The following is a 16,060-nucleotide window of genomic DNA, read 5'->3' on the forward strand; positions in this document are numbered from 1 at the left end:
TATATAAAACAACGAAAATGCTCGAAACAGTTGTATGAAAAGTCAATCGTGTTTGAAAACACAAAAGGTAACCAAGTGTATGAAAAATGGAAAATTGCAAAGAAACCAAGTTTTAAAAAAACAATTCATTACTGATAAAAAAAGAAGAAAAAAAGAGGCTTACTTTCAGTTCGGAACTAAACAAACCGCGTGGTAACCTTTGCCTATTTAGCTCTTTGAACAAACAGCAAATCTGAAGAAAAAAAAGAAAAAACTGTGTCTGTCATCAGTCAAGCTAACATTTCGCAAATAAAAATGTCAAAGTTTTAATGAAAGGACGACGAAAAGGAAAACATATCTAGTTTTGTGTCTACGAAATGGCTGCACCATAGACTGTATAGTACACACCCTGGTCGTGTTCAATTCAATAAGTACTCCCTTTTGCTGCTTCTTGTTATGTGGTATTGATTGATCTGCCTGTGTGGTAAATAGCCCACCGTACGGATATAAATTCACGTCTCCTTCTGCGTTTAGGTGAGTCTCGGTTTAATTTTTATGAAGAATATAGTCTAAAGACTATCTTGTGGACAGAATATGGCTATTCTGTCTTGGATATGACTTTATTTCTTTGTTTACCGTGACATTTTCACCTCATAATTGGTCTCTTTTAGCAGTGCGTGTTTGTGAATGTGATGGCGATCCACTGGGGTGGCACTTACTTGCTGAACTGTACTGCGACGATTCCGTGGTCCTTCGGGTTGTTCGTGAAGTTGTTTTAGGGCACTATATCTCCGTTATTTCCGACACAGTTCAGTGTTCTTCATTGTTTCTTTGGCAACAACTCTATGGCTATGCTCGATTTTTTGGTACGGCATGATGGCCGGGCATGTACTCGTGTCTGATTGTTGAGGTGTGATTGAGATTCCCAATCCATGTAATGATGTATCTGAACACCTACTTGGTGGTCTACTCCAGCTATTCTCATAGTATTTTTTTTAGCCAATCACTGTTTACGAGCCTGTGGACAAAGTGATGTGGTTGCTGGAGGGGGGGGGGGGGGGGGGGTCAACGGGTCCGGGACTGAAGGGCCGCACAGGATAGTCTAAGTGTTTAGTAAAGAATAAAAGTAAACTAAAAGACAATTTGGATTGTGTATTCATGGTACAGACCTGTTTACCATTCTGTTTTTTCTGTCATTATAATATTAGGCCTAATTATTACGGGTCGGGGCTCCAAATTTACCAATTCCCGTCACCTGCTGAAAACTCCAGTCGGACAGCTCAATGTCAATTGTCATGTCAAAGTTAGGACCATGTCATTGACTCATTGTCAAATTTGGGATCCTGGCAGAGGCAGACAGCTAGTGACGGGCGCAATGGTCTAGTGAATAAGACGCCAGCCTCCTAAGGCCTGGCGCTCACCTATGTAACTTCAGCAGGACAGACGACGCACTGCAGATGATCCCAGCCTGCTACACGTTGCGTGAAAGGAAAACAGGCCAAGTACTCGTCATAATCCCTATCGCAGCATCAATAATATGCAGTGCGTCGTCTGTGCCGCTGAAACTGCGCAGGTATATTCTGTCCTTGGCTTAAGCGGAAGGTCGTGGGTTAGAATCCCGGCCAGCCGTGCCTGGTGGGTTAAGGGTGGATATTTTTCTGATCTCCGAGGTCAACTTATGTGCAGACCTGCTAGTGCCTTAAATATCCCCCTTCATGTGTTCACGCAAGCACAAGACCAAATTAGTCCTTGCCAGAGCTCGGTGGGTTACAGAAACACGAAAATACCCACTAACCCAGCATATGCTTCCCCTGAAAACGGCGTATGGCTGCCTAAATGGCAGTGTAAGAATGGTCATACACATAAAAGCCTTGGGAGTTTCAGCCCATGAACGAAGAAGAAGAAGCAGACAGCTAGTGAATGCCTTCGAACACAGATCACCGGCAACCAACAACAGAACAACACCTACGTGTAATTTTGTGTGTTATTTATCAAAACGTTTATTTAGCATGGTGATTTTTGTGTGTGAAAAAGTTGCTTTTAATCAAGGACAGAACAGTCTGAACTCCCTAAGAAGTAGTACATGCAGGGGTTAAAAGGTATTTTTGAGAAAACGATAGAACTAGAAGAGAGGACAAGCAAACTTACTTTTACTGAACATACATATGTATGTACACACTACACATTATTACTGAAAGTGAAAGAGACCAGGCCATCCATGTCCATGAGGTGTAAAGTGACTTTGTTCCTTCCAAGGACAACCTGGATTTATTGCATTTTGTGTCTTTGAGGTCAAGTTGTGTGGATCAGTGTATGGTAATAGGTACGTCAGTGTTCCTTCTGGGTGTGTGTTGAGACAATGAGAGCTTTCAAACATGCATTTTTCAGTCGGATATGAATCATGATGATTGATTACTGGCACATGCATCAAATTACTGACAAGCAACTGTCTGCATTCTTGTGAGCCATTCTGGGGAGTACACAGGTCTGATGGTACATCATGAAAGAAAAAAAAATCACAATTCTGAATCTGATCTTATTCTTAATCTTATTCTTACTCTTAGTTAGGCACAAAAAAAATTAGGTGTGGTTAAAGGCATGTACGCGCTCCCGTGTTTACAAAGTGTAGTTTGCCCATAATCGATGTCAAACGCACCATAAGACCATGTAATGACGATATGTCGCCATGCGCGGACCATACATGCATTACAGCTTGTTTTAGAGTCTCAAAAACTTTGGATGTAAACAAAGACGCGGAGTTATTTCCCTTGCGTCAACGCTACCTCTGTTGGCAAATCTATAAATAGGACGATCCAGATCAAAATGAAAATTAACATATCTCAACATTGAAGGGGTCCTAGACCACAATATTTTGCAGGGAACTTAATTTAGCATGTCTCCAGCTGTTGGTAAAGCAATTAGCGTGTATAGTCATCGAGTACATATGGCTTTAAGGTAACATAGCCACAAAAAATAGGGTAGGAAGGTAGGCAATCACTTTTTTTTTTTAAATTTTTTTTTCTAATGTGTACAAATTAAACCTACTTGACAGGGAAATAAGTGTGCGACTCGAGCGCTTTCGCTTTCATTGCGTTTTCTGCACTCATTTTCTTGTGTTTTTTTAGTTTTTTTTACATATATATATGTAATAAAAAAAGTTATAGGGTCGGCCCCTAAAAATAGGGTAGGTCGGGTTACCGTAACCACACCTATTTTTTTTTTAGGCCTTAGGGTAATGACTAATAATTAGTAAAATATTGCTTTTAGTTCAAAAGTCATACCATTACCATTACTGTTTTTATTAATATTTTTTTCTGTATTATCAATTGGCTACAATATTTTTCTCTCTGTGTTGACTGTAACTGTAAGACTAAGAGTTAGTGGTAAGCCCTGTTCCAGTGTGTTCATCTTGCTGATTGCAATCACACACTGACAGTGACTTTGAACTTGAGAGAGTAAGGTTGGAAATGGCTTGTGTTTGTGTTATTGACGTCATAATCCGGCTTGGTCATGTTGCGACCCATCTCGTCATCGGCGCTTTTCCGGAAATGACCTGTGTTTTGTTGGAATTCCAACAATAGCCGCCATTGTAGGAATTCCAACTTTGCGCAACGCGATTCTAGAAATGTACCGCGCGCATAGTGAGAATTCTGCTCTTTCTTAGAATGCGATGTAAAATGATACAAGTCATGATGGCCCATGATGATCTTTGTGTTTTAAAGTGATCAATGCTTAGTCTTGAAAAAGCAGATGCATTGTATAACGGACCAAACCAACCGAATTACAAAAAGCAAAAACACTTTTGATAACTTCGGCGGGCTGTAACAACACAGTTCAACGACCCATCCCACTCAACCAAAACGCACCAATTTTACGTAATTTTTAACGTTTCAGATCTTTTATTTTACAACAACAAAAACACAGCAACAGTGTTCCGATATAACTTTTCACTGGTAACTATCGATTGTATATATATATTAAACTCACACAGTCTCTCTGGGCTGCAGAGACAGCATTACGTCCCTTTACTGAGTAGGCTCACTGCATGGTAATCTAGGCTCTTGAAACGTAATGTGCAAGTCTGTGCGCTATATTGATGTGATTGATTGTTGCAAAATGTTGATTCAAATTAAAGATGGTTTAGCCTGTTGTAACAAACTGACACTCTACTCTGAGAAAAAAAAATCATTGTGTTCAAAATAGATCGAGACAACAGCAACTAGCTAGCTGCATGCGCTGAGTGTCACTGAGAGAATTGTTACACAGTGTAACCCCCCCCCCCATTCAAGACTTCCCCTGTATAAGACCTTGCTTTTTCATATATATATATATATACCTTATTCATGACCTGTGAAAAGGGTATACTTTTTTGTGCCAGTCGAAGGGTTGCCATTTCTAGAACGAGGCAGCTCGTTTCCGGAAATGCGGCGCTTTGTTGGAAATCAAATGATTTCTGTGTATCAAAAAACAAGAAAGGTAGGTTGTTGGAATGTTTGTTATTGACAAAACAATATATTCACAGATATTTCAACCCAACGGTCTTTTAAGTCTTTTAACGTTCCAACAACCTACCTTTCTTGTTTTTTTATTCTGAATGTTGGCAGTCTCTTTGTTTTTGGATTTACTTCTGTGTATGTTTTCAAACATGTTGTCGTGTGCAGTGAATGACTATTATTGTATCTAGCTATAGGTGAGCATAATTTTGCAAAATCTTCACCTACTTTTCATGTCCACCAGTTCCATCATTGTTTCACTTTGCTAGAATTGAAAATATAGATCTGTGTGTTGCTAATACGTTGTGTTAAATTATTGTGTCGTTCAGGCGACAGTTGCTGCGGGTGTTGCTGACGGCAGGAGGAGCGATGGAGGAGGAGTTTGTTGCTGCAGGTAGCAGCGTCGCCTGGGTGGAAACCGCCCCAACCCTCTCCCCCCGCTCAGCACCCATCAAACAGGTACAGTGTAGTCAACATAGCGTGGAGAGAAAGGGGGAATGTACGTTCTGGCTCACCGATTCCGACAGACCCTAAATATTAACGCAAAATAGGCTTCTGGACTAAACTTTTACTAAAATGAAACATGCGACAAAATCAGAAAAATACTGCATAAATCCATACAAAAAAAATACAGTAAAGTAAGGTTGTTTTGAACCAATGCCGGGTCTGTCGGAATCAGTAACCCAGAACGTACATTCCCCCTTTCTCTTAATACAACATTCTTAAGCTCAATACGCTCTCTCATTTACAAACTTTACTTCATATGTTCTTTCACTGTTAGAATTATATCTGATACATGCAATGTGACTGTCTAAACGAATAGTTAACTCTTTACAAGTGATTCTATTTTTACTTTTTCTTCCCGTCCTATTTGAATCCCCTTTTTTAAAAACTGCTTTTTCAGATCTTCTATATCGATTGGCTTGTTATATTCAGCTCGTGTTTTTGTTTGAATACTTGCTTTCTTACTTTTGTAGTCATCAAAGTCTGTTTGTATCTGTTTGAATTCTTCGTCAGAAACTTTTGAATCTTCAAGTGCTTTACTGATAGACAGTTTTAGGCTAGACAATTTTGATGATGCAAGAGTGGAAATGGATTCGTGTTTTTCAAGCTTTTTCACAATTTTTTTCATTATAGCTGATGCTATAAATGATAAACCACCAACTGCTGCTGCGACACCACCTAGGATTAGAGAAACTGGAGTCCCTACTCCGGTAGCTAACAGAATTGTTCCCGTTACACCTGCAGCTGATGCAAGGATAGTAGAACCAGTGCTGGCATTAGAAAGGCTGTTGTAAGTTGTTGAGTACTTACGTCTAGCGCGAGAATATTTTTCTAATTCATCTTCTAGTTGTTTTTGTATATTACTAATGTGTGCCAGTCTGAATTGTTGACTTTCTGCTGCACTTTCATCAATATTAGGATAAAGCTTCACACTGCTAGTCATCTTTTTAATGCAAAATATAAAATATTTATCTTAATTCTCACTGGCCAGTGTTTCTGCTAAGCTTTGAAGCTGTTCATTGCTTAACACCTTATCTGTATAGTAGAAAGCAATCAAATCAAGATAAGTAAGATTAATACTTCTTATTTCTGTTAAATTATTTATATCTGCGTTAACAACAACATTTTGGTTTGACGTCTGTTTTTTTATTGTGTTAGAATCCTTTTGAACAGCAATAAATACTCTGACTTCTTCAACATTTAATGGTCTCCAGTTGAGATTTATTCCTCTCATTAGAACAGTGTTTGTGGTTTCTTCCCTTTTCCTGACAACTATATCAAATATCATAGTTGCATTCTGCCCTATTGGAAGCTTGGGTATAAAATCGACAATGGTGTCAGCGTCCTTTTCAACACTTTGTTTTCTGTGAATGAGATAGTTGTTCTTATGGAAAGGTTTAACTGCAACTTCTCCCCTGCTGTTATTCGCAGGAACAAGGCTAACAATTAGTGGTTTAGCATTGATTGACTTACGGAATGTGTCGTCTTTTCCAACAAGAGTGTATGGACTCACAAATTCAAACTTCATTTCCCAGTCAATCTTTTTCATAACAGGACTAAGTACCCATTTTTTATTCTGATGTTTCCACATGTAGTATATGTCATCGACAATTGGATCAGGTACATTAACATCACGGATTTGACCTAGTTTGAGGAATCTTGGTTTCTTTTCATCGTCGATTTCCTTTCTCTTGTAATGACCAGTGTCTGTAAACTCGAATGCATACACTGCACCAACTTCAGCATTGCTCTCAAAGTCGATAGCGTCTGCTAAATCTTTCAACTCTATAGTTGAACATGCAACAGGATAAGCTATTGTAGGTCCACTCGACATTTTAATACTCAATATTTTATGGAACTATTTCCAATGTAATGTTAAACAAACAATCAACTGGTTGTCCACTTTGATTTTTCAGATCAATGTGTAGGAATTCATGACACCCTTCCTCCAAGTCCTTGAACTGAAGTGTCTTAAATGTTGGCACGTGCATTTTACAAAAAGAGGCATCACTCGGTGGAAGAATCCTAAGCAGATCAGAACGCTGATCATTAAACAGATTATAGGATGTGTTAAGCTCTCTCATGTGAACAAACAGTACACTGTTAACATCCATGTCAATGGGACGTGTTCCCTTGTATATTTTTGTAATTCCAAGCATATCAAGGAGTTTGGTTGGAAACTCAACGTTTACTTCTCTAGTTTTGGGCATAGTAAGAGTAGCAATGAGACTTGCATGATTTAAACTCGCTGTAATACCTACTGGAGCAAACAATTCTTTCTCTAAAGTGCAGAAGTCATAGTAACCATCTTCTACAGAATGTGTTTTACCATTAATTCTAACCCAGTTGTTAGCCTTTTTTTTACTGATATTATACCAAGTAACCTTGTACATAATTTCATGCAGTGCAACTTTCATTCCTCCATTTTGATTGTTGATAGGGTTTGCAAGTTTAACTGGCACACTAGTCTTCACATTTGTTAGTGTGATAAACATTTTTTATTCAACAACAAAAATGAGTCAGTATAAATTCAACAAAGACGTTAAATACAAAACTGGACCATATTACAATCCAAAGACTATTTCTTTCCATGAGTTGGACTTTGCTGTAACAGAAACAGAATCCATTCGCGTTAAAGTGCCTGACCCATTCCATTCTTACCTAAATCCCCCAATCAAAAATGATAGTGTTCCAAAGATGTGGAACTCTCACCCAATTCAGTTCTATCAGAATCAGTTAAACTTTGCAATATTCTGTGCAACCACAGGATGTGGAGTGTCCTATGCAGACCACATGAATAATTCAAACTTACTGACAAAGTGTGTGTACACATTTCACGTTTACTATCAGTGCAGGAGAATCTTGTCTGAACTTCAGGCACCAATGCCGCATGAAAAGAGCTGGAACCCATTCAACAATAGGATAAACATGAAAGTGTATGAGCGTCTCTGCAATGAATTCAATATAGATTTTAAGACCGACTTTAGGCAAAAACAAGACAAAAACCATGGCATGGGAACACTATATTTATGGGGTGTCCACAGGAGGTATAATTTTGATTACTGGCCAGGTCATACATCTTTTTCTTCAAATGTGCAGGTACAGTTAGGATCAATAGAACAAGAGCACCACAATGCATGGACTACTTTTATATTAGACACCGGCAAAGGTTTCACTGGATCAGGTGTTGAAAGGATCAATGAATCTATCCGAACATATGCGTGGTGCTTGCTAGGCTCGCAGGCACAGACACGATCAAACATAATGAGAACAAGCACAGGGTTTGGTGCACAGAAACAGTTGTTATCAAATTTAGAAGATGTCATAAACTCTGCAGTTGATCTGCCTTCCAGCATCAAAAGGTATCAAGACTCTCTCCGTTATGCAAGATCAAAAGTTGACTTTGCTGTTGGTAACGGCCTTTACATGTTACCTTCTGATCTCCAGCTGCAGATTGGAACAATAACAAATTATAACAATGAAATCATTATTGCTAGTGACACCCAGCCGCTTGGAAAGGGTGAAGAACTGAATTCAGAAATCAGAACGATGTTACAGCCATATCACAATGAACAGAAACAAAGCGTGACAAGTGAAGATCGGGCTGCAGGTGAAGATCATTCTGTCACTAGTGATGATCAAGCTGTTAGTATTAGTGATGATCATGAATCGCAGAAGACTGCTCTAGTAATTGGTGGAGTGGGTGTAGGCTTACTTTTGCTTTATTCTCGTTAGCAGAACACCTGCAATTAAAACTATTAGAGTCCAGAGATGTTCAGCCATGAAACCAACAACTTTACCTGCAAAAGATAACAGCCAGCTAACAATTGAACCAATGATTCCTGGAAGTGCATCCAAAGCTTTTGCTGCTAGTTTCTTTAATAGTTCTGCAATGTGTTTGAGTTGTTTCTTTACCCATCCCGGATCAGATGGAGATGAAGGTGAAGGTGGAGGTGGAGGTGTGACAGTGCCACCTGTGAATGTTAACACTAATGTGCTTATTGCAAATCCTAACGCAGTTAGTATACTAGCTATTGTGATTCCCTGCTCTCTGAAAAGCGTTCTAATTCTTTCAGCAAGAGTTGTGTCTTCGTAAAGGATTCTTTGAATTGTATTTTTTATTCTGCTGACCTGTGTTCTCAGTTGTTCTCTATTGTTACTTAGAACTTCTAACCTTATGGCTTTCTCCTCCTGCAAATCTTTTAAACGCTTAGAAATTCTGTTTTTTACTTCTTGTTCTAGGTTCAAATCATCAGCATCAGCAAGTTTTTGTTTCTCTTTGTTTATATCTTCATCCAGCTGACCTAGTTTTGACAGATTATTTGCTATTTCACCTCTGATGGTTTGTAGTGATTGATTAAGGGCTTCTATTTCTCTCATAGGTAATAGTTCATGTGGAGTCTTCAGTGAAGTTTCCTCAGAAAAAGAAGTCTCTATCTCTTGTATAAGTTGATCAGCCTCATCTGCAAGTTTATTAAGATCTTGCAATGGAACAGATTCTATTTGAGTAGCAGTTGGTAGTCCTAGTTCTGCTTGTTGAAGTAAGGAAACAACATGGGAAGGTGATGACCGTGTGCTAGGCACAATATCTAATTGCCTAAGTCGATTAGCAGTAAGTTTTTGTTTTAGTGAAACTTTTGATAGAAACTTAGCAGGATTAGATTTATATGTAAGTTGGACTTTTTCTCCTTTATCGCTAGTTGTATATAAATGATTTGCTTCCATTTTGAACTGGTTTGGATCTAAAACATCAGGTTCTTCTCCTAAACTTTTGTAGAAATCTCTAACTTTACCTTCCAGAAGTTCATGTCGTGCCACCTCATAATGCAGTGAATGATGGTAGGGAACCAAAGGGATTGCTTCGCTCATGTCGTCCGCTGGCTCAAATAAATCTTCAAATCCACCTTCTGCCATTTGTAACTTATTTTTTATTTTGAAAATAAAAAAAGATGGCACAATCGTTCGGTTCTGTTCTTGATCCTTACAGAAGGCTGAAAGAACCTCTCGGGGTAAAAGGAATAAGGCAAACAGTTATAGTTACAAATAATCCTTCTACTATTGATCAGAATGAAATACTTACTGTTAGGTTTCCTAATCTAGGTAAGAACGATGTTATTGTACCAGGCACTGTAAGACTATCATTCAAATTAGAATTAGAATCTGGCTCAGATGAAAATAGGACTTTGGCTTATAATGTAGGAAGAGCAATTGTGAGGAAGATTACTGTCAAACTGGAAGGGCGGGAAGTGATGTCATTGAATAATGCAGATGTATTTTTAGTTTATGCAGATAATTGGTTAACTGACAATGAAAAGAAAAACAGAGTGTTTCAAGGGATTCAGTCAGACAATGGGATAAAAGTTAGAATAGGAGCCGGAGATAAAGCTGACAACAAAAAAGATAACGCTGTCAATGTTGCTTTTGGAAACAAATTTTGTATTCCACTTGACTTTGAACTCATAAATTCACATCCTCCCTTCTATCAAGGAGCATTGCGTGACAGGCTGTCATACGACCTGACTTTCAATAGTTATGATCGTGTTATGCTTTCACAAGACCCGGAAGCAAAGTATAAGGTGTCTGGAATTTCTTTAGAGTTTGATGTTGTAAACCATCCTGAACTGGCTAGACTTATAGAAAATCAGTACAGTTCTAAGCTGCCTATCTATTATGAAAGAGTGTTGAATCACAGTACACTTTCAAAAAGCCAGGCTGATCCAATCTGGAACATTAACTTGAATACACCAGCTAGGTCAATGAAGGGAATACTTATGTTGTTTGAGGAACCAAAAGATTCATATGAAAGGCAAATAGAAAAGTTTTACAATCCACTAATCAATAGAGTATATTGCACAATTGAAGGGCAGCCAAACCAAATATTTGCATCTGGCATGCTGCCATACCAACACTATGATGAAGCAAGAAAGTACTTTACTGGAGGAAGATTGAAAGACCCAACATCTGATCTTGTGGCTAAAGATCTACATTTACACGGTGTTGGCGTAGAAGATTTCTTGACAAATAAATATGCGTTATGGCTGGATCTCAGAACAACTGACGACAACAAACTGCATGGAAGTGGAAGGCGAATTGAAAACGGATCAGAAGGAATCACAATACAAATTGAAAAGGAAGTAGGGAGTAGTAGTAAATCAGTTAAGATCTACGTGTTTGTTGTGTCAGATGCGCAGTTAAACATCTCTGAAAGCAGATTACAGGATATTGTTTATTGAACGTGTTAAAATGAAGTATCTAGATTTTCTTCCAAAAGATCCACACTGTTCTTTGATTTGTGGGGCAACAGGTTGCGGCAAAACAAGATATGTTTTGGATTTATTACAGACTGTTTACATAAATCACTTTGAACACATAGTCATATTCTGTCCAACCATAAAGCATAACAGAACATACAAGGAGAGAAAATTCATATGGTCTGATCAAAATATATTTATTGTAAATCCTTCTGATCGTCTAAATGTTTGCTTGGAGCATTATTTCGATCTTTTTCAGAACACACCAACACTGTTTATTATTGATGACTGTGCAGCAGAACGTGACATTGTTAGAAAGAAAAGTGCACTAGCAAAGCTTGCATTCAGTGGACGACATGCATTAATATCAGTTTGGATATTAACACAAAAATACAATGCAGTTCTGAAAGACTTTAGAGAGCAACTCAAAACAATAACATTGTTCTATTCAAAGGACCGTGACAGTTTTGAAGAGTGTCTTCGAGAAAATGATGTCATTGAAAACAAACAGGAGAGAGAAAGAATAAAGAATAATCTGAAATCTTCTAAGCACTCGAAACTGGTTTTAAAAACTGATCAACCAGTTCAGTATGTATGTTTGTAGAAATCCTTGCTAAGTTCTTACTCAAGTTCTTGTCAAGTTCTTACACAAGTTCTTACTCAAGTTCTTGTCAAGTTCTTGTCAAGTTCTTACTAAGTTCTTGTCAAGTTCTTACTCAAGTTCTTGTTAAGTTCCTACCTAAGTTCTTACTCAAGTTCCTACCTAAGTTCTTGTTAAGTTCCTACCTAAGTTCTTACTCAAGTTTAATTACTAGATTTTAATTTTATTCTGCATCAAAATAAAATGAACTGTGATGAATTGCTGATGCAGACTGCTACAGATATTGAAATCTGTGACAGTAGGACTATACCTGATAAAAAAGAAAGATTGTATTCACTTGCTGTTTGTGGAAAAACAAAACACTACCTTGGGCAGCAGTTAACTGTGGAAGAAGTACAACATCTTTCCTCAGAAGATATAGAAAAGTATCATGGACGGTATGAATCAGTGCTTGGTTCTAAGATGGTTAGAAGTATTGGACAGACTGTTATAGGTTTGTACACAAAGATTTTTGGACATTTTACACCTCTCGACTCGGAGGAAGACTTAACACATGATCTAACTCATGACCCTGTTGTTTCCAAGTCCCTCGAATCTCTTGCCTGTGGCCTGTATTATCGATTTGGTGCTTTATTAGTACCATTTGTTGCTGGATTAATTACTTTCAAACACATTAATTTTCAGAATAAAAAAGATGACGGATCAGTTGAAGCAGACAGTGGAGCAGACGAAAATACCAGAAGTGAACACAGTGACAAAGAAACCTGGTAGAGTAGAAGCAGGAAAAAAACTAGCCGAATGGAACAGACAAAAAAAGTTAAATCAAAAGGCAAAGCAGAACATTATGTCTGAAGTTGAGCAGACACCAAACATTCCTGAAGTGACTAAGGTCACACAAACTGATCAAGAATTAAAATCCTCATTTCTATCATACAGAAAAGTAGCTGTAGCAGCTGTTGTTGGAGGAGGTGGATACTTGCTTTACAAACTTTGGCAAGGCAAATATAAAGTGTCAGAAAAACCAAAATCAGAAAGACCAAAATCAGAAACACCAAAACCAACAAACAAAGCAGTACAAACAATAACAAAGCCCACAGTAGTACCTGCAGTGGATTCATTTCATATGGAATAATTTTAATATTTTAATTTTGATAACATAAAAATGAGTTCTGAAAAGACAATAGTTAATCTAGTTTATCACGCTGCAGTGATTGGAGGCTTGAGTGTAGGTTACACAATGCTGGGTAAAAGTCTCCTCAGAATGAAACCAGCCGACTTGGGAAAGTTAGACTTCGAAGACGGTGCTAAACTAATTGGTGTTGTGACAGCTTCCTTTGCAACAAAAGACTTCCTGGTGAAGCAAGGAATTATTCCAGAAAATATAAACATGTAAGACAATAAAATGGCTAGCTTGGTTATGATGGTGGGAGGTGCGATTGTAAATGCGCTTGCATTTTCTGGCAGCAACTATTTGTTTTCTAAACTGCAAAATGGTGAAGAGAGGGAAAGGCACAACAAAGCCATGGAACAACTGGCGAAAGCACAGGATGAATACGAGAAGAAACGAATTGCGCAGTTAGACTTTATGAATGATAAACTCAGGCAGCAAGGACATGCAAACAAAACCTTTGCCAATGTTGATGCAGCCATTCAAGAATACTATCTTGTAACTGGAAAGAAAATGAAGACAAATGCTCCTCCAAAACTGGGTGACTTTTATCAGCCTTCAGAAGAGCAGAAGGTGGGCGAGATTGTTTTCATTGTTATTGGTATGGCTGTTGTTTACTTTATTGCGCGTGCTGTCAAATCTTAATATTCTGTCATTTAAAAAACCATGAGTGATGCTTTGTTATCTAAAATATATTATTCCCCAAAAGGATACTGGAAAGGAAGAACTGCTATTGACAAGCTCAGTGACGCAGCAGGTGTTTCTCAAGATATAGCAAAGAAATGGTTGTCAAAGCAGGCAGTTTGGCAGATCTATTTACCTGCACCAAGAAAAATTACACGACCACACTTTGTTAACATTAAACCGAATGACACTCATCAAATAGACCTGCTGTATTTACCGCATGACACAGTCAGAAGGAAGAAATATAAGTATGCACTGACTGTAGTTGATGTTGCAACAAGATACAAAGATGCTGAACCGTTGACAGAGAAAAGTGCTATAGCTACAGCTGTTGCCCTGCAAGAAATTTACAGACGTGGACCACTAAAGTATCCCAGAATGATTCAGTGCGATGATGGTAAGGAGTTTAAAGGAGCTGTCAACCAGCTTCTGTTAAAACATCATGTTACAGTGAAGAGAGGTATTCCAGGAAACCACAGGTCACAGGCTATTGTTGAGAGCTTTAACAAACAGTTGGCAGAAAAACTGTTTTCATATCAGTACCATCAGGAATTTTTGGACACAGAAAGTAAATTGCGTAACACTGAATGGGTCAAAAGATTACCATCAGTACTTAGAGCAATGAATCTGGAGGTATTTAAAGCTACAGGGTTAAGACCAGTTGATGCAATCAAACAGAAAACAATACCTGTTGCTCCAAAGTCAACAACACCAGTGGCATTACTACCTTTCAATCAGAAAGTCAGATATTTATATGCACCCGGTGAAGCTGAGGGTGACAGCAGGAAGCGTGCAACGGATCCAATCTGGAGTATTGACATTCATGAAATCAAGAGAGTAGTAGAGACAAATCCACCTATATATTACTTGAGAGAACCAGCACCGCAAAGAGCCTTTGTAAAAGAGGAATTACAATTAGTTCCACGTGGTACAAATGTTAAATGATTTTTTATTTCAGATTTTATAGTGTTAACAAAAATGGAAGCTCTGAGAAAGAATTCTAAGCAACTTCATTTTTTTAATTTATATTTTTATTTTGAGTTATAAAATCAAACTCACAGCGATGGAAGACTCTGTATTAGAATCTTTATCGACAGTATTTGACACCGTTGAATTACAAGTAACGGATCCTCAAAATGTGCAGTCCAGTGTGCAAGACGCCATTGAACAAATTCCAAACAATTTGTTGATTGAACCTCCAGTAAAAGTGCAGATAGTCAGTTTAATAAAATACAAAACAGTCAGTGATGAGGTGCTAGAAGTTCATGTTTCAACCAGACAACTAGCACTTAATTCTATGGCAGAATTGAATGGAAACTGGGCAGATGAAATGATGAAACGGTTTGAGCAAGCTGCAGAGGATGCAAAGATGAAAGGATCCGGATGGTCAGAAGGTGAAATTATAAAAATAGAATTGAAGCTAAGTAAATTTGCCCCCATCAGAGGTAGAAGTTACATACCTTTACCTCCTACTCTTGTCAAAAAACGTGCTGTGCTGAACATAAAGAATGATGATGACAAATGTTTTATGTGGTGTGTTCTGGCAAGACTGTACAGTGTAAAGAAAAATGCAGAAAGAGTGTCTAACTATCATGCATACAGAAATAAACTAAACTTTACTGGTATTGAATTTCCTGTCAGCATTACAAGCATTGACAAATTTGAACAGCAAAACAAACCCATCACCGTAAATGTTTACACGTGGGATGAGGAAGATGAACTGAAACCAGTCAGAATATCAAAGAACTCACCAACGATTGGTGATTGTGATACTAACCATGTTGACATGTTACTAATGACTGATGGTGTAAAATATCATTACACTTTGATTCGTACAATGAGTAGACTGATGGCGAGCACAAGCAATCACAATAGTAAACAAGACTTTTGTAGGCGATGTCTCTTGCGTATTCCATCAATTCATGCAGCACTTATACACAAGCAACATTGTAAGAGCGTTGATGATGCGGTTGTGAAGTTAACAACACCACCGCCAGACAGCAAAGTGTATTTTAAGAATGTATGCAAACTACAGAAAAGTCCTTATGTTGTTTATGCTGACTTTGAATCTATCATTGTGCCATATGAAGGACCTTTACCAAAAGACCTACCTAAAACAGTAACTCTAAGTAATCATCAAGTCTGTTCATATGCATTTATTGTTGTTAGTTCAGATGGTAAACATTCTAAACCGCAATTGTACAGAGGACCTAATGCAGCAAAGAACTTCTTACAGCAAATGAACCAAGTGCGAAATGACTGCTCCAAACAACTGAATCTTTCAGACATTGTTATGAAACCTGAAGACCAAGAACAGTTTAACTCTACCACACAGTGTTGGATATGCGAACAAAGTCTAACACCAAACACAGACAATCCA

General features: G+C 38.1%; 1 protein-coding gene and 1 long non-coding RNA gene across 3 annotated transcripts in view; both read left to right on the forward strand.

The window, feature by feature from the left end:
• The first annotated feature begins 441 nt into the window (after positions 1–441).
• LOC138950956 (E3 ubiquitin-protein ligase arkadia-B-like) overlaps positions 442–16,060 on the forward strand; it is a 48,886-nt gene continuing 33,267 nt past the window's right edge. For both annotated transcript variants that reach the window (XR_011450888.1, XM_070322672.1), the window contains exons 1-2: positions 442–513; positions 4,802–4,931. Coding sequence is in view for 1 of the 2 variants with exons in the window: in XM_070322672.1 (XP_070178773.1) it covers positions 4,842–4,931 (90 nt within the window). In the remaining variant the exon portion in view is untranslated. The remainder of the gene's footprint in view (positions 514–4,801; positions 4,932–16,060) is intronic.
• Positions 3,132–16,060, forward strand: part of LOC138950958 (uncharacterized) — a 115,736-nt gene continuing 102,807 nt past the window's right edge. Inside the window, exon 1 of the long non-coding RNA XR_011450889.1 lies at positions 3,132–3,211. This is a non-coding gene — a long non-coding RNA (uncharacterized lncRNA). The remainder of the gene's footprint in view (positions 3,212–16,060) is intronic.

This window comes from Littorina saxatilis, linkage group LG16 (assembly GCF_037325665.1).
Source record: "Littorina saxatilis isolate snail1 linkage group LG16, US_GU_Lsax_2.0, whole genome shotgun sequence".
Lineage (NCBI taxonomy): Eukaryota > Metazoa > Mollusca > Gastropoda > Littorinimorpha > Littorinidae > Littorina > Littorina saxatilis.